This window comes from Drosophila grimshawi, unplaced genomic scaffold (assembly GCF_018153295.1).
Source record: "Drosophila grimshawi isolate 15287-2541.00 unplaced genomic scaffold, ASM1815329v1 contig_848, whole genome shotgun sequence".
Taxonomy (NCBI): domain Eukaryota; kingdom Metazoa; phylum Arthropoda; class Insecta; order Diptera; family Drosophilidae; genus Drosophila; species Drosophila grimshawi.
The window spans coordinates 21,265,231-21,291,977 of NW_025063692.1; the positions used below are offsets into that span (position 1 = coordinate 21,265,231).

A 26,747-nucleotide genomic window follows, 5' to 3' on the forward strand; every position below is an offset into this window, starting at 1 on the left:
ATGACTTTTTCACGCTGTTTGTTGCGACCAGCTGAAAGCGTTGCTCTCATTTGCACAGTTACAAAAACGCAATATATTGCAATTGTAAAGTGTGCGGTGAGTGCTTAAAATTAAACATGGCAAAGCTAACAATCCGATGTGCGTCAACGCTAAGTAAGAGTATTCAAACTTCACCATCATTCTGAAGTAAAGACATGTTTTTTTCAGATTCGTTCTTAATTGGAGCGAAATATAATATATGAATGTGGATTATAAGTGTGACCATCTTTTCAATATATTTTCGTATGCAATCGCAAAGCATTTTATTATATTATTGTGTATGTTTAAAAGCATTTATATATACATATGATATATTTTTGAAGTCGTTTATTTCTTAGCTCAAATAGTATAAATATCTTGTAAAACAAAAAACTTTTTTATTCTCAATTTGCAAATATTCATATTTTTTCTTGCTGATTGATTGCGTTTCTTTAATGAAAGAATCAGAGCTGGATTGTTTTGATTTTGTGCTGTCCCAGAGAGATCGGATTAAGATTATTACCGCGCCATAATTTTCATTTATTGCACGCACATGTAAACAAAAATATTTTTGTTTTCCTTAGGCATGGCGACAAAGCTACACGTTTTTCGTATGCCAGTTGGGTATATTGCGTAGGGGAGGGGGTAAAGGCATTATAAGGATTTCAGTCTGGTTGCCAAAGTGCAGGCAGGCGAAAAAACATCAAAATTATTGGGCAACAGCAAAGGTTTATCTTTGCCAAGTAAAAATACGTACATATGTATTTATGATTTCCTTTGGCATGCATACAAAGTTGAGTCTTTAATTTTCTTATATTTGATTTGTGTGGCAGTTGCTTTAGCATGGACAACAATCAACTCACTTAACGAACACAGCGTATGGACCGTCAAGACGATAGGATACTGTGCCACTGTTCATTACATTTCGTTGGGTGAGTAAATGTTAGATTGGGTGCTTCGTTCAGAAGTTAACATTCTGTAAGTCTGCCGAGCGACAGAACCATTTGAGCATTGCAATAGCACTAAATGTTAATAACATGGTCTGCTAAGCATCCAAAGTAGCGACAATTGTTGTTGCTGTTTTTCTCGCCGTCCGCAAAGCAAGCAAGTCGGTAACGGAAATTCTCGTCAAAATTTTTCGCGGTCTACGTTTCAACGGCGCCCGGTCGTCGTCGCCGTCGCTGCCCAACAACGCCAACGTCAAGCGCAGCGGCGTCGCATCAAGCAAAACGTAATCCCTATTATGATTATTAAAGCAAAAAAAAACATAAGAAAAAGAATGCAAAGGAGAAAAAAAAAACACTAGCATAATGAAGAAAATTTGCTGCATGCTTTTCTGTTTGTTGTACTTTTCAGTTGAACTAAATTCGATGTGTCGTCGTCGTCAAGCTTGGCTCACGCGTGTGTAGTAGTAGCTTTTTTTTTTTTGTTTCTCCGCCTGTCAATTGTATTATATTAAAACTACTTTGGTTAATTCTATCTATGTGCTGTGTGTGTATTTGTGTGTGTTTGTCCCGACTGCAAAGCACGGACGCCGACAGAAACTGCCGCCGTTACTGCAACAACAACAATAACAACTACAATGAGAGCCGAATCTTCGGCAAAACAAAGAAGCAAATAAATGGAAAAGCACACAGGGAAAATAAATCGACAATAATAATAACAAGAACAGCAATTTAATTGCACACACTATTTTCTTATTCGTTTTTTATTCTCGTTCTTTTCTTCTCAATTTTGTTGTGCTTGTTATCCTTCGTGTGTGTGCGTGTGTGTGTGTTTGTGTAAATTGCTTGTTCTGCTGCGGGTTTTCGTATTTTGCAACCCTTACTTTGTTGTTGGCAAACGACGCCAAATTTTCCGTTTACATTTATCCTGCACATGCACACATTTGTGTGTACAATGCATATTTGTATCTACAAGCATAAATACATATTCATATATATATGTATATACAGAGATTTGCATATATGTGTGTGCGTAAGTGTGAGTGCAGTGTGTGCGTGTGCAGCATAAACAAAGATGACACAAGACTTTTATGAATTTAAATTCGTTTTATTCGTCTTAACCGGCTTCCCCGCAATCGGTGCCGAAAGAATCAGTGCTGGTGCACGCATTCCCATATCCTGTATTTTTACAGACAAACAACAACAAAAAACGTACAAATATTTAAAATAAAAATAGACAAAACGCACAACTAAAACAGAATGTAGCAAAAGAAAAATACATTCGACTAAATATTTCTAGATTTTAGACCCCTATGCACAGGGTATATGCAAGTCGAACACACATTCGACGATAGCATTTCTCATAGCATTTAATTCGAAATAAATTTGACATATGGAATATGCTTGCTGATCTGAAAAAAAAAAAATAAAAAATTTATCATAGTTTCTGTGACATTTATCAATGCCAGTTGAAAGAACTTATTTTATTTGATAAAACCTGAATCAGCTCCTCCAGCAGCTAAAGCCAGAGTTTAACGAATTTCATAATATTTTTTTAGTACAAATTTGATGTTTGACATACATATATCCATAATTATGTGAAATATAAGTTCCTATTTTGCGCAAAACGAATTTGATTTTAGAAATTAAGTTTCTTTCTTCCATCCCTTATTAAAAATGAAATATTGCTTTGAAGCATTCGTAAATGTCAATAAGATTTTTATATTAACTTAAAAATACAAAAATTTGACATTTTTATCTTCGTACTATACGTAATCTTTACCAGTATAGATATGGACTAATATCGTTTATAATACCAGATACTGGCAGGGAAAAGCTCCGCCCAATCCCCCAACTTGGTCAACATTTTCTGGCAGAAAAGAAGACTTAACTTCAGCTGATCTAACTTTAAACATATTTGGAACTATTAATTAAAACTTCATTCAGTAAAATTGACTTATCAGGCGAATATGAGAATTAAGCTGAGGCATGAATTCGATATTTGTATTATTGCTAATCAGAGTCGAATGCGAGCTAATCAAATAGCGTATTTTACTATCATCAACAAATACGCTCAACACATAAATAACGGTATTCCAATTGATAAGTGAACATAATGTTCAATTATGTCGCCCTCATAAAAAATGATTCCTTCAACTTTTGCTAGTTTGTTTTGGTCGGCAATTTAAATTGATTTTTTTTATCCGGCTGGTGGAGCACAGCATACATATATATATATATATATATATATATATATATACATATATAAGCATGTGTGGTATGTGAAATGAGTTGTTGTTGTTGTTACTTTTACTGTTACTGTTGCACTCGCCAAATAATCGTGGTAGCAGGGCCAAAGAATGCGCTGCGAAATGCACGCAATCCCTCCTCTTGCTCTTCCTCTTCCTTTTCCTTTTGCTCGACACCGTATCCCTATCCCTTTCTCTGTTACTCTTATACTTGCTATTCTGCACCGTAACTCACACGGCTATTTACAGTGCTGTCCATTTAAATGGCACAACAATCAGAGTCACGAACATTGCGGACAGATAAATTGAGTGTTAATTGAGATGGAAATATGCCAAGTCGGCTCGGATCATTTGCAATAATATGTAAATAATATATGTATTTAATGATGCACGCATTAATTCCAATTTTCAGTAATGTACAAGTTTTTTTTGTTGTTGTATAAATATATATCATTTTTCCAAGCAGATCGAGAAATAAATATCTCTGAAAATAAAATCGAATTTTGACTACTAAATTACAGATCACTGTAAATTGATATTGATATCATTATTGTATATCTTATATTATTATTACTATTAATATTATTATAAGTATTGCTCAATTGAATGCTAATTTCGGTTGTCGCTTTCACTTCCATTACAGCTGTGATCGAGATCTGTATAATATAAACAAGAAAAGACTGCATACCATTCTGCCTTAAGCATCGCCGAGGAGTACATATAGCAGAGGAGAGTCAGGATACAGAGGATCAGGAGGAGGGAGGAAAGGAAGACCGAAAAAGATATTTGGATACATTTGCATCGCCACTCACAATGAGCTCGTATGTGGAACTGTTTGGATTGTTTCTGGTGCTGATGTTGCCCTTTCTGTACGAGACAAATCACATCTTTCGCTACTATTTCAAGTTTGTCATGTATTATGGGATCGTCTCGTTCAATGCGATCATCTTGATACCGGCATTTCTCACACGTCCCTGTGACGTGCGCAATTTACTGTGAGTATCGAATGGACAATAAATACAAAATGCATATCTGGCTGTAAAATTGAGACTAATCAAAGCATAAAACTAATTATTTGTAGACGTTGGCTTATCATCAACCACACGCTTGCTGTGCAATGCCATAAATGTGCCACAAAAACACAAAAACACAAAATGCTCCAAGTGCTTTGATAAATCGGAACCCCCTTCGTCTGCAGTATTATTTTGTCGTTTGTTTGTTGGTTGTTTGTTTGCCTCCCCTGCCCTGCCGACACTGAGAAATCGATATGCACTGTTTTTTTGTCGGTACGCGGTGCTATTGTTCTTTATTGTGGCATTTGTCAAGTACGCAGCCAACTGAAATCAGTGTCGTCCTACCTAGAAACAAAAGCCAACTGAGCAGCCAACTAGCTAGCTAGCCATATACCTTTGTCGTATATGTAAACACATTTTTTTCGAAATCTCAGTGTGCTGGACATTTCCAAGAGGTTGTAAATTGATTATATGACATTTTGAGTGCAATTTTCTGCTTGATTCTTATTGGTATAGGTTCATTATCTAAAGGGTTTTTCTGCTATTAGACATTTGTTCAACCATTTGATTGTGGTCAGCTTAATAAGGCCACATTGTTTTTCTTTACAGTCGTGTTGTCCTAGCTACTATTTGCCTTAGTCCTTAAAGTCCTTCTGACAGTTCCTCGAATTGTCAAAATGTACAAATTGAATGGAACTCAGATTGAACTTACGTTCTTGATTCCAATGAACAGGAATCTCAATCCAAATGCGAGTCTTACGATAACATAATACTCCAAATGCACCAAAATCAAGAATTGTTGAAGATTTAACCATCTCGTAACTTTCCTTAGTGCCATTGCCCACATGTGTTTACCAATTATAACTTACTAATTCATAAGTAGTGACCAGTCTACGTTGTCGTCTAACCAAGTGTTCTGACTGTAACAATAATAATGAATAAGTTAAAAGGGGCAGTTGGCTTATTCGGCGTGTCGTCCTGGCTTATATTTAGTTACACAACTAAATTCATTAAAATATATAAACATTAATAGTTGAAAAGCAACTTGCAAAACGAGCTCAAAGCGTGGCTCATGAACACCTGCACCTGCCACAAAAATACAACCCAAACAACAACAATAACAACAACAATAACACCTACAATAACAACAACATCAACTGGCCCTGTAATCAAACATTTAAGTGTTCAATTTGTTGACCATACTCGTGTTAGCGGCAATTGAAGGACACATTCAGCTCAGCATTTGTAGACGTGTGTTGCACATACTGCAAAGGCAACACACATGCAACAACAAAACGACAAAATGACGAAAAAAAAAGAGAAAAAACCGACTCAATTTGACTGTCGATTGTCGATTCAAGCAAAGTTCTTCTTGCATCAAGTGCAAACATTTTTGTTTTGTTTTCAGTTTTGATTACTTGATTTATTTTTGATTTACTTGATTTATTTTTGATTTACTTGATTTCTTTTTGCGCAGTGTAGTCAATCATATTGTTTGCCCGTTGGTCGTGGTTGGGTCTGGGCGCCAATGCCAACAGGCAATTATCCGAGGTCATCTGACTCGGACTAGTCTACTACCAAACTACCCAGCTGATTGCTTTTCTTCGATTCGATTCGATTCCATTCCATTTCATTCCGATTCCGATGCCCCGCCGCTTTTGTCTCTGCTTGTTTTGGCTTACCTGTCAACCAATTTGATTTAGTTCGATTTCATTCCGATTCCGATTCCCCGTGCTTGTTTTGACTCAATTGCAATTTGTCGTTGGGGTTGTGGATGGGGTTGTGGTTGGGGTTGCCTTCTTCTGCGTATGCATATTGGATGACATTTCAATTGCAATTGATTATCAGCTGCAGTTTGTGGAGAGTAATTTCAAATGACTCTTTACATTCCATGTAGAGCTCTATGCCCAATATCCCCGACCTGTCTGGTCTGTTGTCACTCGTATTCGATGATTCTCTGGCATCATTCAACTGTCAACTTTCTTGTCTACGATAGAAATCGAGTCTAAGAAGCCTACGGCTGGCTACGAACATGTTATATATAGTGTATATCTGTAACTATATCTATAATTCGTTCGTTAAGCCGATGTCAAGTGTCGTGATGAGTTTTTTTTGCTCTTTCAGTTGTTGCCGTTCTGTATATGCATATAATCAGTGCTGGCTGACAGCTGGGTCAGCCTCCCACTCCCCCACCCCCCCACGGACGACCATATAACCTTGCGGTATCTGTTTAAAAAATTATAATAATATTTATAATTTTTTATTTGTTTCTTTTAAAGCGCATTTTGCATTTTAATTACTGATCGCTACACTTGACTGAATCTCGAGATCTCTCTCTCTCTTTTTCTCTCTCTCTTTCTCTGTCTCTTGAGAGACCTCTAGCTGTGGTCAGGGTCGCGTCTCGACAAGCTGCAATAATTTTGAGTCGTGCAACGCCATTGCCAACTGCAGTGTTCGTTGATCTTCTCGACAAATGCTTAGAATTTGCCAAAAAAAAAAAAAATAAATAAATAAAAAAAAATTGTATTTTTGGTTTGTCTAGGGAAATTGAGAAAAATCGTTTTCACGCGTTTTTTGTTGTTGTTTTTTCGACATTTTCTCGTGTTGCTGTCGCGCTTCAAATGCTCAAATATCGCAAATCGTTTACAAAAAATGTCTGTAAACTTGTAGTTAACTGTGACAAGAATATGTTTGTTAAAATGCTGCAATCGGTTGCAATTACCTTGCCACAGATCTGCTCAGATTTTGGCTGTATTTCAAAGGCACTTCTTTTGTGGCTGCAGACGGCGTGTGAATAGTTGCCAAGTTGATTGAAGACATCGACGCGCTTCCTGAGCAGCCATTCGTAGTCGGACTGGATGAAGCGACTCTTTTTCGCATTGAAGGTGTTGTTCTGCTGCTGTTTGAGCCAATCCCGTCCGTATTCCCATCCAAGCAGCAGACAGACTCATCTGCTGGTCGCTTCACTTTCCGTTGAAAGTGCTCTTGTTTTGTACGCTTAACTGACCCATTGGGCATCCTATCCGTTGCACATTATATATATATATATACATAATCGTGTAATCGTATGATCTTCTAAACTTGGCCACGATGTTCAATGAAGAGATTGTAATCAATCAATTTTTGGAGTTGCTCTTTTTAATGTTATCGAAAATCACACTTTAATTTACGAACTTGACTTATCAATGGCAAACATTATCAACATATATATATATATATATATACATTATATAATAAATTACTATCATCTTAGCATACTTTGTTATTTTTATTGATTAATTTTCGAGTACTTTCAAAAGCACTTGTAGCAATACATTGTTTTGTCTGATTGGTGTTTGTTTTCAAGTTTCTCAAGCAGCAAATATGACACAAATATGTATCTTAAAGCCAACTTGCCGATTATGTTATTTATTTGTTTGGCTTTCCATTTTTCAGATGGGCGAGCTCCTGGTGCCATCGCGTCACAACTCTGATTGGTCTGCGCTGGGAACTGCGCGGCAAGGAGCATCTGGAGAAGGATCAGGCCTGCATCATAGTGGCCAACCATCAGAGCTCACTGGATGTGCTGGGTAAGTGAATTGAAATGCGAAGTGTGCAATCGAAATTCGTCACTTTATATGATCAATTTGTATGCTTCTAGGCATGTTTAACATCTGGCATGTGATGAACAAGTGCACGGTTGTTGCGAAGCGTGAACTCTTCTATGTTTGGCCGTTTGGCTTGGCCGCCTGGCTGGCCGGCCTGATCTTTATTGATCGGGTGCGGGGTGAGAAGGCGCGTGAAACGCTGAATGAGGTGAATCGTCGGATTAAGAAGCAACGCATTAAGCTTTGGGTATTCCCGGAGGGCACACGCCGCAACACCGGTGAGCTGCATCCGTTCAAGAAGGGCGCCTTTCACATGGCCATCGACCAGCAGATACCCATACTGCCGGTCGTCTTCAGCTCCTATTGTACATTCCTCAACGACAAAAAGAAGATATTGAATGCCGGTCGTATTGTGATTACCACGCTGCCGCCAGTGAGCACCGAAGGACTCACCAAGGACGATATCGATACGCTAATGGAGAACGTCCGATCGCAAATGAGCGAGACGCTCAAGCTCACCTCGGCTGAGATGCTGCAGCGCTATAAGCCGCACAAGCCAATAACGCCGACGGTTGTTAATGGCGCCGATGTTGTTGCCGCTGCCGTCGCCAATAGTTCCGGCTATGCGCAGCTGCATGTGGGCGCCGCGGCAGCCACCTATGAGACGTACAAGAGCAGCGCCAGCAAGGCGACCATGCTGAAGACGCTCTAGGCGTCATCAGATCAATCGATATCGATATCGATGTCTATAGATCAATAGCTAAAGCGCTGTAGCGCCTTTCAACTTTCAACTTTTATGACATGTTCGCCAGTCGCTTGTCTAACTTGTCGAACTGTCGAGACTTTTTTTCCACACATACCAAAACCAAAAAACAAAAAAACCAAGTAAAAGTAATGAAAAGTAATGAAAAAACCAAGCGAAACTGTAACAACAACACTATGCAACATGGTTTTTGTTATTGTTATTTTACCAAATGCATTTTAGAAACAAATTTAAATTGTATTTTATGTTTGCTAAATCTTAAACACAATTAATTTTAGACTGAATTTGTCTGTTATGTATACTTAATGGCTAATTCAAGCAAACTGTTCAAACTGGTCTCGATCTCTTCTAGTTTACATGTTTTTTTTTCTTCTTTTTTTTTGTATTTTTATTTTTCAAATACGATTAATAAGCTGCCAAATTTCTATGCAATTTCAACGAAATTTGGATACAAAACTAAAAAGTATTTTTGATTTCTAATCATTCACATTATTTTGTTGCATAGTGTTATTATATATATAAATATATAAATATATTTACCATTATATACACAGCACATGCCAGCTATAACCCAAGTTACATATAATCAATGTATTAGCGAAACATTTCTAACGAATTTTTCCACACACAAATCCAAATACAAAATACAAAATACGTATTTTTTTTACATTGACATACCAAAAACTAAAACGAACAACAAGTGTAACCAAAGCTATGTAAACATACTCTACTCTAACTAGTGGTTAGGGGGTCCAACACTCTGCGTGGGTCCATAAGCTAAAAAAAAAAAATTTAATTAATTGCAATTTTAATTTGGAAATTCCCAAAAAAAAGTGCTCTCCGAACTGCGTTCAAAAACGTGTGTAAATAGCAAAAAAAAAAAATAAAAATAAAATAAAAGAAAATAATAAATTAAAGCATATGTATTTCCAGCAAATCGGGCAGTTGGAGAGCTCATCCAAAATATCGGCCCGTCGATCTTAGCTTTTTATTTTGTATGATTTTATTCTTGCTATTCAGTCGCTGCAATGTTTCATAACATCTAACAAAAATATTTAAGAGATTTGAACTAAATACCTATTTATGTATTGTAATCAAGTTTACTGTACTGTATACCTAACTTATAATACGTTAACTCAATATTGTAAATATCATAGAAAAAGAGCGGGAGAGAGAGAGAGTGCGAGAGGGAGAGAACAAGAGAGAGAGAGAGAGATGGAGGAAGCAAATATGCAGTCGTTAAGCTTAAAGACAAATCAACAACAAAAAACAAAAACAAAAAACAACAATTAATAAACATATTTTTTTGCTAACACATCCTGTATTATTTTTATGCAATATCGGGGCAATGGGACAGATATGGAAACAGACAGAGATAAATACGTGTCAAAAGGTCCTTTAGCAAAGGACATGAATAAATTTTTGTTTTGAGCCGGCTGAAATTTATATCTAGACGAACATTTAATGCTCGAATGCAGTTCGTTAAAAGGAGGTCCTTGCGGAGGTCCTGTCAGGATTTGGCAGAGATATAAATATTTGTCTAAAAATTGCATTCGTTTTCTTTTAGCCATAGTTGAATCATATCCTTAAGGATCTAGGAAGGATATATTTTTGATCTGATATTAAGCAAAGATTTTCATGAATCGTCAAAACCAAATCGTCCTTGTATTTTTGGAGAAAGAAACGATTTGGATTTGGATACACTTTCCGTTCGTCCTGCAAGTGATTTACACAAGTCTTTTGATTCTTAGATGACCTACTAATCCTTGTAGTCAAGATAATGATGGCAGACATTTGCTTTAGCCTAAAAGTATGCTGCACATTTTGACTTGTCAAGCCGAATCGCTGATTTTATTGTTCATCCTAAAAGTATGCCTCATATTCATAGTTTGTTTTTATGTTAGATTTAGCGCGCAAATTGTTTGCGATTTTCGTGTGTGAATCATATGTTATACTTGCTATATACGAGCTATATACCTATATATATATATATATATATATATATATATACATAATTAGGTTTGTGCATGTACCATATGAAATACCAAAGAGAGGTCACTGATAAGAAGCCATCCATGTCTGGCAAGTATCAGATAATTTGTGTTAAGCAAATTGTTGATTTTATTGTTCATCCTAAAAGTATGCCTTAAATTCGTAGAGTGTTTTTAGGTTTTCATTTTTCGTTTCTTTTTTAATAAGTACAGTATGTCTTTTAAATTATAAGTACAAGTTGTATTATATAGAGCTTACATTAAAACAAAAAAAAAGTTATATGTATATATGTATATATATATATATAAATATATATATTGATCAGCTGATCCGTTTGCTTCTGTGTCGTCGCAGCAGCGCCTCCAAACACCACAAGGCAGCTGCCACAAATGACAATGCGTCGAGGCAGTGCAGCGTCACCGAATAGTTGTAGCGATCCCGCACAAGACCTGCAATTGCAAATGAATTAATTATAAATCAATAAATAATGGAGCTGCATTGCTGTGTTTGGTGGATGCTCACCGACAAGGGGACCGCAGATGAGCGTGAATAGACCTGAGATGAGTAGCTGCAGTCCGGAGGCGCCTGGCAAGCGATTCAATGGCACATAGCCAGGTATGATCAGTGGCCAGAATATGGTGCGCACTCCCTTGCACAAGCCGATCCACACAAAGCAGGAGAGGATGACCGCAAAGGATCTGGTGCCGGCAACAATGGTACGCCCAAGGGCGATGCCAACGACGCCGATTAGAAAAAAGACACGATTATCCCAAGTCATCTTCTCGGTAATGAACGGCACCAGAAATCTCATTGTGATATCCATGCCGGCCATCAGTGACATGGCCACGGTAATCTGTGACGTGTCAAATCCAAAGTCAGTCAGTATGAACGGTGTTAGGATCGAAAAGTTGAGCTCGCCAAAATTGATGACCGTCAGGCCGGCAACCAGATTCACGAAGGTCACATCCCGCAGCAGATCCAGATCGAAAAACGTCACCAGCTTCTGTCTGAAGGACATCTTTGCCAGAGTTTCCGCCATTTGCGTGTCATCATTCTTGTTTCGCTCGAGCAGCGCTGCTTGATGGGATGCGTAGAGGGCCCGCTGCTCGGCACAGGTGCAGCCGAGCCTCGACTCCAGATTGGATTCTTCGCGCTCACGCCGAAAATTGTTGGGCCGAAAGAACTCTCGCTCTGTATCCTGCTGCTGATCCTCCTCGTCGATCGGGGAATGCAGCCGCTGTGTGTGCTCCAAATCTTTGCAGCTGGACACCGTGCGAAATCGCTTGCGTCCGGTTGAGCGATTGAGCGATAGATTCGATCCATACCAGCCATCATTGGCTCGCGACAACATGGGCGTGCCCGGCTCAATGATCTCGTAGCCGGGCCTCTGTGCATCGTCGTCCTGGCACAGATACTGACTGGAGAAGATGCCGCCCGGCTCTCGCTTCTGCTGCTGCGCACAATGGACGCACAATATCTCCGCCTGTGGCTCCAGCTGCTGCTGCTGCTGCTGCTGCTGCTGCTCCACCTGCATAAGAGTTGGCGCCACATGATAACGCACCGGCTGATAGATTAGCGCACTGACAAACGAGTGTAGCGAATTGGCCGCAAAGATCAGCACGGTTCCCTGCACAGCGTAGACGCTTTGCAGAAATGTGACCAGATATGGCAGAAAGATCGGTCCCAGTCCCGTTATTGTCCACGAGAAGCCAGCGGCGCGTCGACGCTTCTGCTGAAAATACGTATTGATGGCCAGCGAGGAGGCGCTCACACTAATCCCCATGCCAAAGCCTAAAATCCAATCCGTTCGTAAAATATAATATGATAAATCTAAATTAATTATAAATAATTTCAAATAATATTTGTTTCGAAGCAAATATTCACAAATTATATACAAATTCTCCAATTGATCTCTTAAATTTTAGATGATTTAGATATGGACTTACCATATAAAATAGCATATGCAAAGATGTAGCCAGCAAAGGTCTCACAGAAGGCTGTGAGGGCTATGCCGGTGAAGCAGAGCAGGGAGCCAGCCATGGCCACCTGGCGGAAGGTGAAGCGCCGGAACATTGGACCATTGAGGAGGCCCGTACAGGCAGATACGGCTGGGTTTGTATTGATTATGGCCGTCACCTGTGAGCTGGACATGCCCAGACTGATAAGCCGCTCCCGGAACAGGAAGCCAAACTGTTGCAGGCACGGATACAGCGATAGCTGTATTGACCAGAGACGATACAATTGATTGGATTGATTGCATCATTCGCATTTGGGTGTAATTGTGCTTGAAATTTTACCTACATTGGATAAGCCAGCGGCCACGCACACCAGCCACGCCCAGCCGCCATCGGGCGCCACAAAATGCTCGCCAAGATCACTCTTGTCCCTTCGATTATAGTAGCCCCGATCACGCCTCGGCAGCGGCTGTGTGGTATCCCCATACACCTTCTTCTCCTGTGGTGTCATATTCCTAATCCCAACGATGGCCAGTCCATAAAAAACGAACGAAATAATGTTGTTAGAATAGAGATGGAATAGAAATAGAAACTGTTTTGTTAGCAACACATCAATATAAAATCTGTTGAAGAATTCTCTCAAATAATCTCTAATAAAATAAATATTAAGACAAACTCTTAAATGATGTAAACACTTTTTACATCGCAAGCAAACGTTGCAGTTCTTAATTGATGAATTTCAATTATTGATTCAGCCTTGTTTATTTCAATTGATTTTTGACTTTACTTTGCTGCCAATGCCAAACATTCCTTCAACTAAGATGATCTTTATAGTATGCTGCCATAGATGATTTAGATCTACTGTCGCCGGTAATGGGGATGCAATTTGAGTAACTCAGACGGATTATGGATTGTGTGGATCTAGGTAGGTATTGCTACTGTTATCGGTGTTATTTGCTGCTGATCGGCCAGGCGACGCCGGGTTCATGGCCGGGTCGTTTGGTAACCATAGCTAAAATATTTGGATCATTGGCATTGCTTATCAGCATGCTCATTTCAGAGTGAAAGACCCAGACTTAGATTTAGCGCGCAAATTGTTTGCGATTTTCGTGTGTGAATCATATGTTATACTTGCTATATACGAGCTATATACCTATATATATATATATATATATACATAACTAGGTCTGTGCCTGTACCATATGAAATACCAAAGAGAGGTCACTGATAAGAAGCCATCCATGTCTGGCAAGTATCAGCTAATTTGTGATAAGCAATTTAATTGTTTCAATTGTTCAGATCGTTATTGCGATCAATTTGCCATCTTTTGTTATGCGATTTGCGATTTGCGATTACTCACAACATCAAATATACAAAGTATGCAGTTAATCAGTTTATCATCGATTTGCTGTTTATCTGTAAGTACACTGCACAAAAATGGAATAGAGCGCATTAAGCAAATATTTACCTTCAGTGGCCAGACTTGACCAGCTTTCAAATAGATACAATACTACAAAACAACTAACCTCTACAGATGTGTCTCTGTGTGTGTGTGCGTGTGTGTGTGTAAAACTATTGATCACTAACTGATAATATTGATTAGATTGCGTTCGTCGTAGCTGTAAATTGCTGGATATGTAGTTGTTGGTCCTTTTCGACACATTCACAAATCTGTCACTATATCGATGCGAAGTTTTCCATTTGGCTCGGCAACAGCAAATCCCACCCATTTATTAATATCTGCCAGTGCATAATAAATAAAAAATACAGCAAAGCTTCGATAATGCGGCAGGTGAGCAGCTATTTGGCGGCATTTGTGATAAGAGCGGTTTACAGCTAATCACTTTTTAGCCGTCATGTAATCGCTAACAGCCTGTATTTGCACACACTCTTATTACATATATATATATATATATTATATGGCTCTTGAATTGGTTTGGTTAATGCCTAGTGTTGGCAATTGCGAAAATTGGCAACTGATTTGGCAGCTTGGAGGGGGGGCTAATCAACAAAATAATAAAGACAAAAAAAAAGATGCCTTTGGCTTTTCCTTTGCCTTTGCAATTTATTTTTACCCAAACACACACACACACGCACACACATACACTGATACAACATTTAGCAATTACATCGCTTAATGGTTTTGACTTTGGCACCTCAATCACGTCCAAGGTCGCCGCACGCACTGGGCAGGAGTGGGGGTGAGGGTGGAGGTTGGGTTGGGGGTTGGGGTGGGGTTTAAGGTTGTGCTCACTTGTCATTGGCGCCTTTCAAACAACAACAACAAAAAAAATACGAACAAAATGCAACAAACGAGACAACTACACTGTCCAATCCGTAGTTCGTATTCCGCCGTATTCGAATCCAATTGCAATATGAATTGTCCAATTTGCACGCTGTTAATAATGGCTACCAATTAATGGATCGCGGTTGGCGGTTCGCGGTTCGCGGACAATGGCGAAACGTTTAATGAATGGTTCGCAGTTCGCAGTTTGCAGTTTGCACCGCGCTCGTTTCTCGCTTCTCGTTTCGACGCTTTTAGCTGCTCAAGCGAACTGAATGCCGATGCTGTTGGCTGTTGGCGAATCAGCGCAGCGCCAAAAAACAATTGAGAGACCTCGATACTGGCCGAACGACAGAATCACAGGCAGACCAACCGACAAACGACAACCGGCAACCAACAACCGACAAAAACTGCCAATGCAAGCAGCTATGTCTGTTAATTAACAGCGCCACTGTTAATCGCTGCTCCTGTTATCTGTAGCTCTCTCTCTCACACACACACGCACACACACACACGCATGTACACACCTGGACAGTAAGATAGGCGTGAACACCATGTGTTTATTGTATATCATGTCCAATATCAAATATTTTCATTTGTAAATGTTGTTTCTTCTAAATGAAAACAAGCAGATTTGACACATTTCTTTTATATTAACAAAACTTTAATTTCTCTCTTGATTTTTGTATGCGAGAGGTGAGCATATATTCATTATAATAAAGGCTTATCTTGATAGACGATAGAGTGTTAGCTCTAAGAACAAGGAAAAAATTGACAATTGCTTGGCTACATCAATTGTATTCTTGATAAAGCTCTTAAGTCTATTCGATTTCATATTTCGATCGGAAATTAAATAAAAAATGACACAACATTCACTGGAATGATGAAAATCAGATAAATTTGTTTGATCACAATGCTAAAAGAAACGTAACTCACCAAAATGTAAAGAATTCCATATTAAATAAACTAATAAAGCAGTCATGCATATTTCTTGCCACTAATTGATTGTCTTCACACCTATTTTACTGGCCAGATGTGTATATGTGTTTGCATATGTACACTCCGCTGCACTTGAATAGGGACAAGTCATTTTGAAATATGTAAAAATCGGACGTAATTGCAAGGACTGACCGGAAGTTCTTTGAAATACAAATAGCTCTTCGCCTGCAGATGCAAATTAAGCAATAAAAAGCTGCTCAAATAAACTTGTGAGCAGAAAAAAAGCGCATGCAGTTCGGCCATATCCTTATGGCTCCTGGCGAAATCTATGTCAAACTTTTTATTTTGGCCAATGGACTTCCCAATCGTCCTTGCAGTGATCGTATTACAAGTGTTTGGGTTCTTAGATGATCCCATATTCCTCGAATGCAACTCAATGGAGCTGATCCTTGCGATACGAACGCATCATGTCCTTCGACAATTTTTGCAAGCATATGAACGAGTTAGACCCTTATTTCTCTCATCGCCTGTGCGCCCTTAAAAGTATGCCCCGTTTTTGTTGATTGCTCAACACCGATTTAGCCAATGCAGGAACCAAAGGTATCCAATCGAAATGCAGTGTGACCATATCTCCCATATAAAAAACAAGAGCCTTTTTGGTAGCTACGTATGTATTTTTGAAAACAAACACACATACTTAAAAATATCGTTTTTTTTTAAATTTAAATTATATTACCATATTTAATGTACTTAAATTAAATTAATACTAAAAAAAAAATTCATCTTTACTTATAATTATAGGTAAGTTAAAATTGCTCACATAGATATAGATTTATATATATATATATATGTATATCAAGAAACGACGAACGTTCGCTTAAGGTAATACTATGCTCAAGGCATTCCAGATATATAATCTGTCTGTAGGCCCAAGACAATTGCCCAATTCTAAACTGGTTGGCTGCATAAGTAGTCCAGTTCCAGTGGCAAAGATGATGCGTCTTTTCTTTATTGTTCCGGTGGATTATACGGCTTGCCGATGGCTCGCCGCACCACCGACTCGGTGAGCCACATTAACAGAGCAATGGCTGTCAGTAAATTGATGGCATGGATGGTGGCGCTGTAGCCAAAGGCTTCGGTGATAATGCCTGCGAAGAAAACGAAAGCAAAAAAAAAAATGTTAGAAGGATGCAAAGAGAAGGAGATACATCTGCAATTGATACGTACCCAGTAGGGGGCCCATGGCCAACGAGAAGATCGTGTTGAAGATCAGCTGCAGTCCAGATGCGGCGGGCAGGCGACGCAATGGCACATAGCTGGGAATGATCAATGGTGAGAATATGGTGCGGAATCCCTTGCCAAATCCAATCAACAGAAAGACGGCAATAACTATGTCAAAAGATGATGTCATTGTGACAATGACACGGCCGACAGCAATGCACACAATGCCAAAGGCAAACAGCACCCGATTATCCAGCTTGACCTTATCCAAGCAGAGCGGTGCCAGGAAGCGCACCGAGATGTCCATGCACGCCAGCAAGGACATGACTAGCGAACACTGTTTGTCTGTATATCCGTAGCTGTTCAGGATGAACGGTGTCAGCACCGAGAAGTTCATCTCACCGAACATCATTATGCTCATGCCGATCACCAAATTGACGAATGTGAAATTCCGCAATAGATCGAGATCAAAGAATTTGGTAACCTTCTGACGGAAGGTCATCTTGCGCTTGGCCTCCTCCTCGGCCTCCTCTGCGGCTTCCAGTGCCACCTGTTGCAATTGCAGCGCTTCGCCGGACTTTTCCAGCAGCGCCTTGTCCTCGGCACAGGTGCAGCGCAGCAGCTCCTCGCCACCGTGCTTGGAATAGATGCTCGCCTTGCTCGCATATCGAGCGATATCGTCGCGTTCGCGATGAAAATAATTTGACTTGGGCAAAGCAGTCGCAGCCGGAGACGATCCGTTTCGATCAGTCAGCTCTCTGGCCTCCTCCGGTCTGTCCAGATTTTCACGACTACCCTTTGCCGCCGAAACGGCAACGGAGGCCTGACGCAACAGCACCTGGCGACGGTCAGATGCCAGGGATAGCTTCGATCCAAACCAGCCATCGTTGGCACGCGCTAGCATCGGTGTACCTGGATCGGTTATCTCGAAGACCGGATTCTCCAGATCGTTGTCGATGAACAAATATTGCGATGAGAAGATGCCACGCTTGGAGCGCTTCTGATATTGACAGTACTTGCACTCATAGTCACTCCATGGATCATTGCCGGGCGTCAGCAGATTCCCATTGGCCTCGAGCAGCTCCGGCTGCTCCTTGACATCGGTGTCGGGCTTCTCCGGTTTGCGGACATGCCGCATCACCGGCTGCAGTGTAAGGGCACAGAGTACGGCATTCAATGCGATGCCCGAATATATCAATATGGTGCCTTGGGCGCCATAGTAGTCCAGCAGAAAGGTGGACACATACGGAAAGATAATCGGCCCCAATCCCGTTATTGTCCACGAGAAGCCAGTGGCGCGTCGTCGACTCAGCATAAAGTATGTGTTAACAGCCAGCGATACGGCCGCCATGGCCAGGCCGAGACCCACACCATAGATGAGGGACAGACAGATAATATACTGCCAGACGGTGGTGCAGAAGGCCGATAAGAAGATGCCCAGAAAGCCCAAAGTTGTGCCCGTTATGGCCACCTGGCGAAACGTGAACCGTCGAAACATGGCCCCATTGAAAATACCTGTAAAATTCGATAATCACAATGTAAATTTCAACTCGCTAATCATTTGAAAAACGATTATCAAACCGATATCATTATGCTTAATAGTCTTGTAAGTCAAATGGGTATTTCTTTTCGCATTCGTTGCATAATTAAGACGGATAATAGGTTTGATAATAATCATGAAAGTGCCTTAATTATCTAATTTTGAAATTATTGACAGGCAGGTTTTGGCGTGGCCCATAAATTATCTTATCAATCTTAGAAATCGTATCGTATTTTTCAAAATTGAGTAAACACCAATAAAGTCTATGCAAAGTGTTTGCAAATCAGTAACCGATTAAACCCACAGCTATGATCTCTAATAAGTTCAAGTTCGATTAATTTATTATTTTCATTTTGAATTAAACCTATTTGTTTTTGCAATTTAATCTGTAATATATATATATATATAATATGGTATGCACAGCTTACCCACTATCGAGGAGAGGGTCATCACCACGTTCACAATGATGGTCGTCTCCTTGGCATCGAATCCCAGCGATGACATGCGCACCCTGTATATCAGGCCATACTGCTGCAGCGCTGGAAACATAAAGAACTGCGGATGCCAGTCATTGTCAGTCATTGGTTTGGTTTGGTTTGGTTTGGTTTACAGATCCGTTTGGAGGCACTTTTAGCTACTCACATTGTTGAAGCCCGCTGCGAGACAGATGACCCAACCCCAGCCGCCATCGGGCGCCACAAAATCGGGTCCCAGATCGCTCTTGTCGCGACGCTTCGGCTTCTTTGGCTTCGTTGTCTCATTGTAGACACATGCGTAATTCTTCTGTGTGAGCGTTGACTTCTCCATGGTGTTGTATCGGCCAGATGTCAGAAGCACCTGTATTCCAGTTATGCAAAACGATAACGATAGTTTTAGACAACATATAACAATTCTCAATAATTATGTAAAAAGACTAAGGTAAAGTTCATGTTGTGATCGAATCGTGATTTGGTTAGCAACTGATTAAGTATATAATATACATATATGAAATACTTCCAGCAAAAGCGCAATTCTTTATAGTATCAAGAATGAAATATCATTTATACAAATCCAAATGTCATCAGGGTGACATTGAACCAGTGCCTAGCAAACAACAAGCAAGATCTTCATGATGAGACGCATTTCACTTGAGAGACGCATTTTGATAAGCGATTCAGTCTAAGATCTGTATCCCATTAGATCAATCACTATGAAACTTAAACTGAATGCGAATTTCCAGAGCAATTGGAAGTGATTATGTGAATTGATAAACGATTTATAATCTGCCCTGATGTGCCACGTTCGAAATAGCTGTTCGATATTGTCGCCATTTGATTGTGCTGAAGAATTGTGGACTATCAATGAGGGATAGGACTTCATCGACGCGACACACCTCATCATTATGACTGACTAATGCTAGATAATGCTCTAATTGCTAATTGGCATTGACAACGTTTGCCCATCCCGTACATATTAGGGGCGGGTCTATCGTAGACTCATATATATATATATATTTTCTATTTTGTTTTGTTTTTCTTCTCTTTTTTCATATACGGGCGCGACATGAGAGACATGAGAAAAGGCGGCAATCATTTTAGCGATTTTGTATGCAAAACACGACGATGCGAGTAGAAGAGACTCCTGCCAAGAGACCAAGAGACCAAAAGACCAAAAGGAAATCACTTAGCGGGTGTGCCCGGTTCAGCGGGATCAATGCATTCCGATGCCATCGAGCTGGCCACACAAGGGAATAGACGGGATAAGTCGTAAACTGAAAACCAGAACGACAACCAGAACCAGAACGTAAAGTCGTACGGGACGGGACGGGACGGGAGTGCAGGGGAACAGTTTCGCAGTCATTGAGCTCATTCCTCATTAAAATCAAAGACAAAAACCAAACAAAAGAAAAAAACTTAAAAATGGTTTAGTTGTAAAAATAATGAAGAGACTAAAATGTGGGCAGGATGAAAGAGGAGCAGGAGTTGGGGGAGCAGGCAATCTTTGTGACATTGACGTCGCCCTCATTGCTTGGCTTCTATTTATGCAGCGATAATTCGGAGACGAAACTGAGTCTGTCACTGATGCACCGGCTGTGATGCTGCGATGCTGCCAGTTGGCACTTGGATGTCTTCATTGAGATTGAGATTGGGTTGGTGAACGTTAAGCGTCTTGTTTTTGCCATTGAACTCCATCGAAGCGTGCCATAAATTGACGCCCGCTGTCAGAGATTCAAGAGCCAAGAGACTGTCGGTGTCAGTGTCAGTGTCAGGAGGCAGTCCACACAGTCCACACAGTCCACGCAGACAGTGATCGTAACAGGGACTAAGAAAGGGGAGCAGCAGCACTTAACAGCCTCGCACTGAGGCCGACCATCGATCAACGATGTGCCTGCTGCCAGCTGCCTGCTGCCTGGTGGTAACTGGTGCCTTGTGTCTGGTCTGTGTGCATGTCAAAACTTTCGCTTAGCCAACCAGCGACGAGTTAAGACACTCTTCGTAGCTATCACTAAGCTGACCGGCAAAAAAAAAAAAAAAATAAATAAAAAAATTTAAATAAAAACAAAAACAAAAACAAAAAGAGATACAACTACTTAAAAAGCGTCATCGTCGTCATCGTTATTACCGGTTTTCGATCTCAACCTGTCGCATATGTGATTTGTTATTTGTCGTCGCCATAGCGTGATAACATTGTCTTTGTTTTTGTTTTTTTTTTTTTTAATTTGATTTTTGTTTCTCGTTCTTTTTTGCAAGTCATGCCGCATGGACAGTAATAATAAATGCGCGATTATTATATTAGCATTACAAAACGCAAAGGCATCGTCATCGCATTAAATGATTGCCCTCAATATATGTATATGTATATATATATCAAATCGTGATGAGTTTACTAGCAGGCTTTATATGTGTATGTGTGAGCGCCGGCGGTTAACGGTTAAACTATACATACTGCGATTTCATTCATGCGGCATATTTGATTATGCGTATTTAGTTTGATTGAATGTTATTTGTTATTTGTCATTTGATCGAGCTGAATGAAATGGGTTTTCAATTACCATTGTTATCTACATTCTGTGAGATGATGGATACTAATTAGGTCTGAGCAATGCACAGCAATGCATTTGGTACAAGAGGCGCCACTAGCTGAATTGATGTATTGAGAGGGAAACAGATGTGTTGTAAATTATGCTTTGTGCGATAAAAGTCACAGCAGAACAAGATATCGACATCGATGATGGGCTATGCTATCAACTGGCCCATCGAGCTTATCAAGCTCTCTCCTTCTCTCTCTCTCTATCTCTCTCTCTCTCTCTCTCGCTCTGTGCAGCAGTTAAGGTAATTAGTCTGCGCTGTTGACTCCTTCAAAGATAAGACTGAGACTGAGGCGCAGACATCGATATACATGTGTCGACAGATAGGCATTGATGATGGCGGCGCAATTGATTATGTCGTTCTCTTTAACATCTCTTTCCTATTCCTCACTCTCTCTCTCTCTCTCTCACTCTCTGTCTATGTGTGCGTTATCAGCAGTAGGCACGGAGCCAGAAGACAAATAATGAAACACTTGTTCCTCAAGTTCACATATTTGTACACTTAGTGGTATATATCGCATTAGTACAACGTGTTCCACAGGTGTATCTAATGCTGTTGAGGAGCGCACCTTAAAGATGTCTAACTTAATGTGTGTGTGTGTGTGCATGTGTGTGTGTGTGTGTGCGTGTGTGCGTGCACATGCATGTCTCTCGTGTGCGGCGCTTGAAGCGGAAGTTGAGGCTACGTTTTTATTGTCGCCAATCAATTGGCAGCTTGTTCGCCATTTAATTGAGATTAATCAGACGGCGCAATTTCTCAGTTATATACACAGACACACACTTATATATATACATATATATATATATATACACATATATATATGTATATGCACTACGCGATAAGCGGACTTAGAATTAACATTCGCAAATATATGTTTATATTTTCTATAATCAATTCGATAATCACTTCGATTGTGCCTCAAGCAAATCAATTTATAATTAGCCTCTGCATTTCATAGTTGTTGTTTGGTTTTGTTTGTTTTGTTTTTTTCGCCCAGTGTATGAGGAAACAATTGTGCTCATCGTTGCCATACAATTAAATTGTGTCAATGAGTGTTGATTAAAGCCCATAGATATGGGTTCAAGTAAGTACCCAGTACACAGTTGATGGAGCGCTTATTGGTTTGTGGAAGAATCACCCATCCACAGAGACACACACACATTTCTCTCTGTGTATGTGTGTGTGTTTTTTGTTTTTTGTGTGTTCCACTGCTCAATCTGAATCAATAGATCAATAGATCAGTCGCGGTGGCAACTACTAAGTGACCATTTACCACACGTGTCTAGACAACACCTACTGTTTAACAACTAAAATCTATAAATCACTGATCTAACAACTACAACCATTCGGTAATATTCTAATAGATATATTGATGGAGACAGAGTTACACAATTGTTACGTTAGCAGCGACCACCGCAAGTCTGTGACCAATTGATTAAATAACTCTTAGCCATTAGATAGATTAGATTAGATTTGATCAGATTTTAACTTCTGTTCACTGATAAAATTAATGAATGAATTCGGCTAAGCAAATAATAAGAATCCAAATTTGCACTGATTAAATACAATGCGATTCATGTTCTCAGTTATTAATTACGCAACTACATGTGGTCATTGGAGATGCAAAATCAAATTGAATTCTCTATTGTTGGACCATGCATGCCAACCATTCCAAACTTTGCCTTTGACAAGTTTCTCTGTGTGGTTGGTTGGTTGGTTGGTTGGTTGTCTTGGCAATTGGGTGTGGAGGAGGAATTCTTTCGGTTTGCATATTAGAGAAATGCATTTAATTAAACATTGCTTGCCATTGACAATGAGCAGACGTGTTTTGCCGCTGGTACGCTGTTGGTTTCGTATTTTTGGATTATATTTAGCTGCATTCTGATTATTGTTCTTGCCGCGCTGCGTTTGTTCAGCTTATTGTGCTGCTGTTGGAGTTGAGTACAGCTGCACACAAAGGTTGCCACAAAATAATCCCAACACACGTCACATTCTCACATGTGTCGCGCCCCTTTGTACCCCGAGCCAGAGTTTGGATTTGTGGTTTGGCTCAAATTTTGGTTTTGCTCGTTTGGTTCAAATGCTTGTTTATGCATTTAATGCGCATTTCAAGTCAACTTTATTTTTGGGTTTTAAGGCAGTTTTTTTTTTTTTTTTTTTTTTTTTTTGAATTTGGTTCTCGGTGCAGCCGTCCAAATAAACTCACGTACTTCAATTTGACTCCGGCTAAAGTGTTTGTGTTTGTGTGTTAAGTGTTTCTGTGAAGGGGAATGCAAGTGAAATTCAATCCGTATTGCAGCCGCAGCCAGCCCAAAAAGCCACTTGAGATCGGACTGGAACCCAAAAACCCCATCATCATCATTCAATGCTAATTCCACTTGGGTGAGCTGTCAACCATGACATGAACGAGATCCACCAACTGACAGATAAATTTAGTGAAATTCCCGTACACACACACACACACACACACACACACACACACACACACACACACACATACACACACACACACATACATATACAATCTACGTCTATAGGAATGTGCAATTACAGGCAATTTTTATCGCCAGCGCGTGCTTATCTTTAAACTAGAGACTTATCGATGGGCATGTTTATTGAATGTGATTTCTATTCTAGCGATAAGTACTCTCCCCTCTCCCTCTCCCTCTCCTCCTACCCATTCCCTAACTTCTATTTGAAACGTTCGAGATTTAAGTTGAAACTACATTTAAACAAAAGTTAATAAAGTCAGTGACCAGACTGATAATCTAAATTCGCATCAAACTAACCAAAAACACTCACCGAGTCAATAAGTACTATCTACACTGGCAAAAAACAAAAAATACGAGCCAAGGCAAAATGTTAATTGTTGTTGTGTCCGCTATTGATTCTTTTTTGTGGAATTTGCAAAACGATAACGCTATTCTGAATACAATATATCATTTGTGTTGTGACAGCTGTTTACAATGTGGCCTTTTCTTTAACTCAGATGCTCTTCATAGTTGAGCATCTTTATGAGGGAGGCACCTGTGTTGTAGTTCAATGGGTATATGTAAATCTGGATTCTTACTGATTGCTGATTGGTACATTGATTTCGCTTTATGCAAGCTGATTTAAATCATTTATGAACGTGTTTCATATTCTATCATAGCTGAAATGTTGTAAGAGTTGTTCACAATTTGGTTTTGAACACTTTCCTTTTATGTTTTGACGGACTTTTGCTGCGACTGTTTGTTCTGACATTTTGATAGCAGAAAGTCTATTATTAACTTGGCAATAGGCCAATCAAAAATAATTTTACAAAAAACCCAAAAAGATAAGTGATAGGCTTCTGTGAATGTAGTTGTGGATGAACTGAACAAATGAGCTGGTAGCTGTTAGCTGTTAGCTGGTAGAGAGACTGATGCATATGAAAATATTCAAATCAAAAGCGAATGTTTCAACTTTAAAGCTACACATTTTTATGCGACCTTGATACTTGCTACACATTTACTTCCTCTTTCTCTCTCTCTCTCTCTCTCTGACAACAAGTTTCCCGTCGATGCACTTCTCACGGGCACAAGCCACACGCAAAGTAAAATGAGAAAAAAAAGTACAAAAAATAAATTCAATTTTGTAAATAGGCTTCTTTTTGGCGTTTGGCAAACGTTTTTTGTTATTTTCAATTTAGGCCTTCCTGTGGGAACCCCCGTTGGGCCAGTTGTCAAAGGGCGCATGCCCCAAGTCAGACTGCTTTTTTCCCTCTTTTTTTTGGTTTTTTATTAACACTTGTTGCCATTGGTTAACTTACACGGTAGTTTTTTGGTTTTTATGCATCGGCGTCAGCATTGGCTGCTTCAAACTAGACGTTATTTTGTTCACTTGCTTGTTGGTATTTTGTTTGATAAATAAAATACGCCGACTGGTTAACACTACACAGGAAAAAAAAGAGTTTGGCTAGTTGTCGTTTTTGTTTCGTTTGGTGAATTTTGCACAAAAGAGCGCCCGGATTTAATTGAGCGGCCAAAAGTGGCAACAAAAACTCGGCTTAAACAATGTAAATTTAAATTTAAATGTTAATTTCGATGTGACTGGAAACACATTCGCGTACACACACGTACAAACACACACACACAGCCACACAAACACACACACGATTCTTTGGCTCAACTGACTGCGTCGTTGTTAACTGCTAGGCGTCCAGCACACGACTTGCTTGGCAGCAGATACTGCTGTCTGCTTTATAGCTACATACCCTACACTGTCAAGTGCGGCAGTTGGCGAGCATGCTAAACCAATGCTATGTAACAGTGACTAAGTGAGAAGTGACACCGATCATATCAGCATGCACTCTCCTCATATGTTAAATCGTATAATTAAAAATGTATAAAATATGCCATTTTTCATATCGATTTGAAGAACGTCATTTTGAAAACTCTAAAATAAAATATATTGAATTTAGATTTATTTCTTAAGCATGACCAATAATTTGGAATCGCATGATGTGCACTGATTAGAGGGTATTCATAGCGTTGGCTGAAACAAGTTTATTAGCTATCACCACACACACACACATACTCAAATTGAGCACTCGAATCATAAGAGCAAAGAGAGTAAAGCAATTGGTGCGGAGGCAAAGCGTTAACTGTTAACCGAATGCGTGGGCTGCAGTAGACAAACCGGGATTAGTAGTCTGCAAAGACCATGCACTTGACCACTTTTCTCTCTCAATCTTCCTTCCGCTCTCTCTCTCTCTCTCTCAATCTGTCACTCCCTCTCTCTCTCTCTCTCAATCTGTCACTCCCTCTCTCTCTCTCGCTGTCTTCGTGTTTTGTGATTCGCACATGGGTAAAGGCATTAGCAGCAGCAGCAACAATTAAACATTCATTCTAACGTTGGCATTATCAATGTTTTAATGCGACGATCGGTTCGACTGACACTGTAACGCACACAGCCAGCAGGGTAGCAGCGGTTGCGGCACTTTGATTCTAATGCTGACCAGCTGTCGAAATCTTTCGCATTAAAAACTTTGAACCCGACCACACACAAAAAATGAAAACCGAAAAACAAAACCAGATAAAAATCAGGTAGATACACCGAGAGATTGATGGATAATTAACGATACAGTAATTTTATCGATATGAAATATATATATATATATAAGTATGTATATACATATTCAATATTGTATATGT

At 39.8% G+C, this 26,747-nt stretch overlaps 3 protein-coding genes across 7 annotated transcripts; 1 reads left to right on the forward strand and 2 right to left on the reverse strand.

Moving 5' to 3' along the window:
- Positions 1-1,111: 1,111 nt before the first annotated feature.
- LOC6565468 (1-acyl-sn-glycerol-3-phosphate acyltransferase alpha) lies at positions 1,112-9,878 on the forward strand. The gene is made up of 4 exons (XM_001991256.3): positions 1,112-1,249; positions 3,855-4,206; positions 7,660-7,793; positions 7,865-9,878. The coding sequence occupies exons 2-4, from the start codon at positions 4,025-4,027 to the stop codon at positions 8,521-8,523; spliced, it is 975 nt and encodes a 324-aa protein (XP_001991292.1). The 5' UTR covers positions 1,112-1,249; positions 3,855-4,024; the 3' UTR covers positions 8,524-9,878.
- Positions 9,879-10,765: 887 nt separating this feature from the next.
- Positions 10,766-15,164, reverse strand: LOC6565467. Of its 5 annotated transcripts, none has more exons than XM_032737980.2 (5): positions 13,721-13,779; positions 12,868-13,036; positions 12,513-12,783; positions 11,089-12,357; positions 10,766-11,015 (listed from the first exon to the last, which is right to left on the reverse strand). In XM_032737980.2, exons 1-5 carry the CDS (start codon positions 13,762-13,764, stop codon positions 10,888-10,890), a joined length of 1,881 nt encoding a protein of 626 aa, XP_032593871.1. In that variant the 5' UTR covers positions 13,765-13,779; the 3' UTR covers positions 10,766-10,887. The 5 variants fall into 5 exon arrangements, with proteins under 5 accessions (XP_032593871.1, XP_032593873.1, XP_001991291.1 ...); XM_032737982.2 differs by lacking the exon at positions 13,721-13,779 and adding an exon at positions 14,847-15,164 and having other exon boundaries at positions 10,767-11,015; XM_001991255.3 differs by lacking the exon at positions 13,721-13,779 and adding an exon at positions 14,776-15,164 and having other exon boundaries at positions 10,767-11,015.
- A 1,342-nt stretch (positions 15,165-16,506) lies between these two features.
- Positions 16,507-25,727, reverse strand: LOC6565466. Its single transcript, XM_001991254.3, has 5 exons — positions 25,364-25,727; positions 19,148-19,342; positions 18,934-19,060; positions 16,972-18,480; positions 16,507-16,892 (listed from the first exon to the last, which is right to left on the reverse strand). Exons 2-5 carry the CDS (start codon positions 19,310-19,312, stop codon positions 16,753-16,755), a joined length of 1,941 nt encoding a protein of 646 aa, XP_001991290.1. The 5' UTR covers positions 19,313-19,342; positions 25,364-25,727; the 3' UTR covers positions 16,507-16,752.
- Between the last annotated feature and the right edge of the window lie 1,020 nt (positions 25,728-26,747).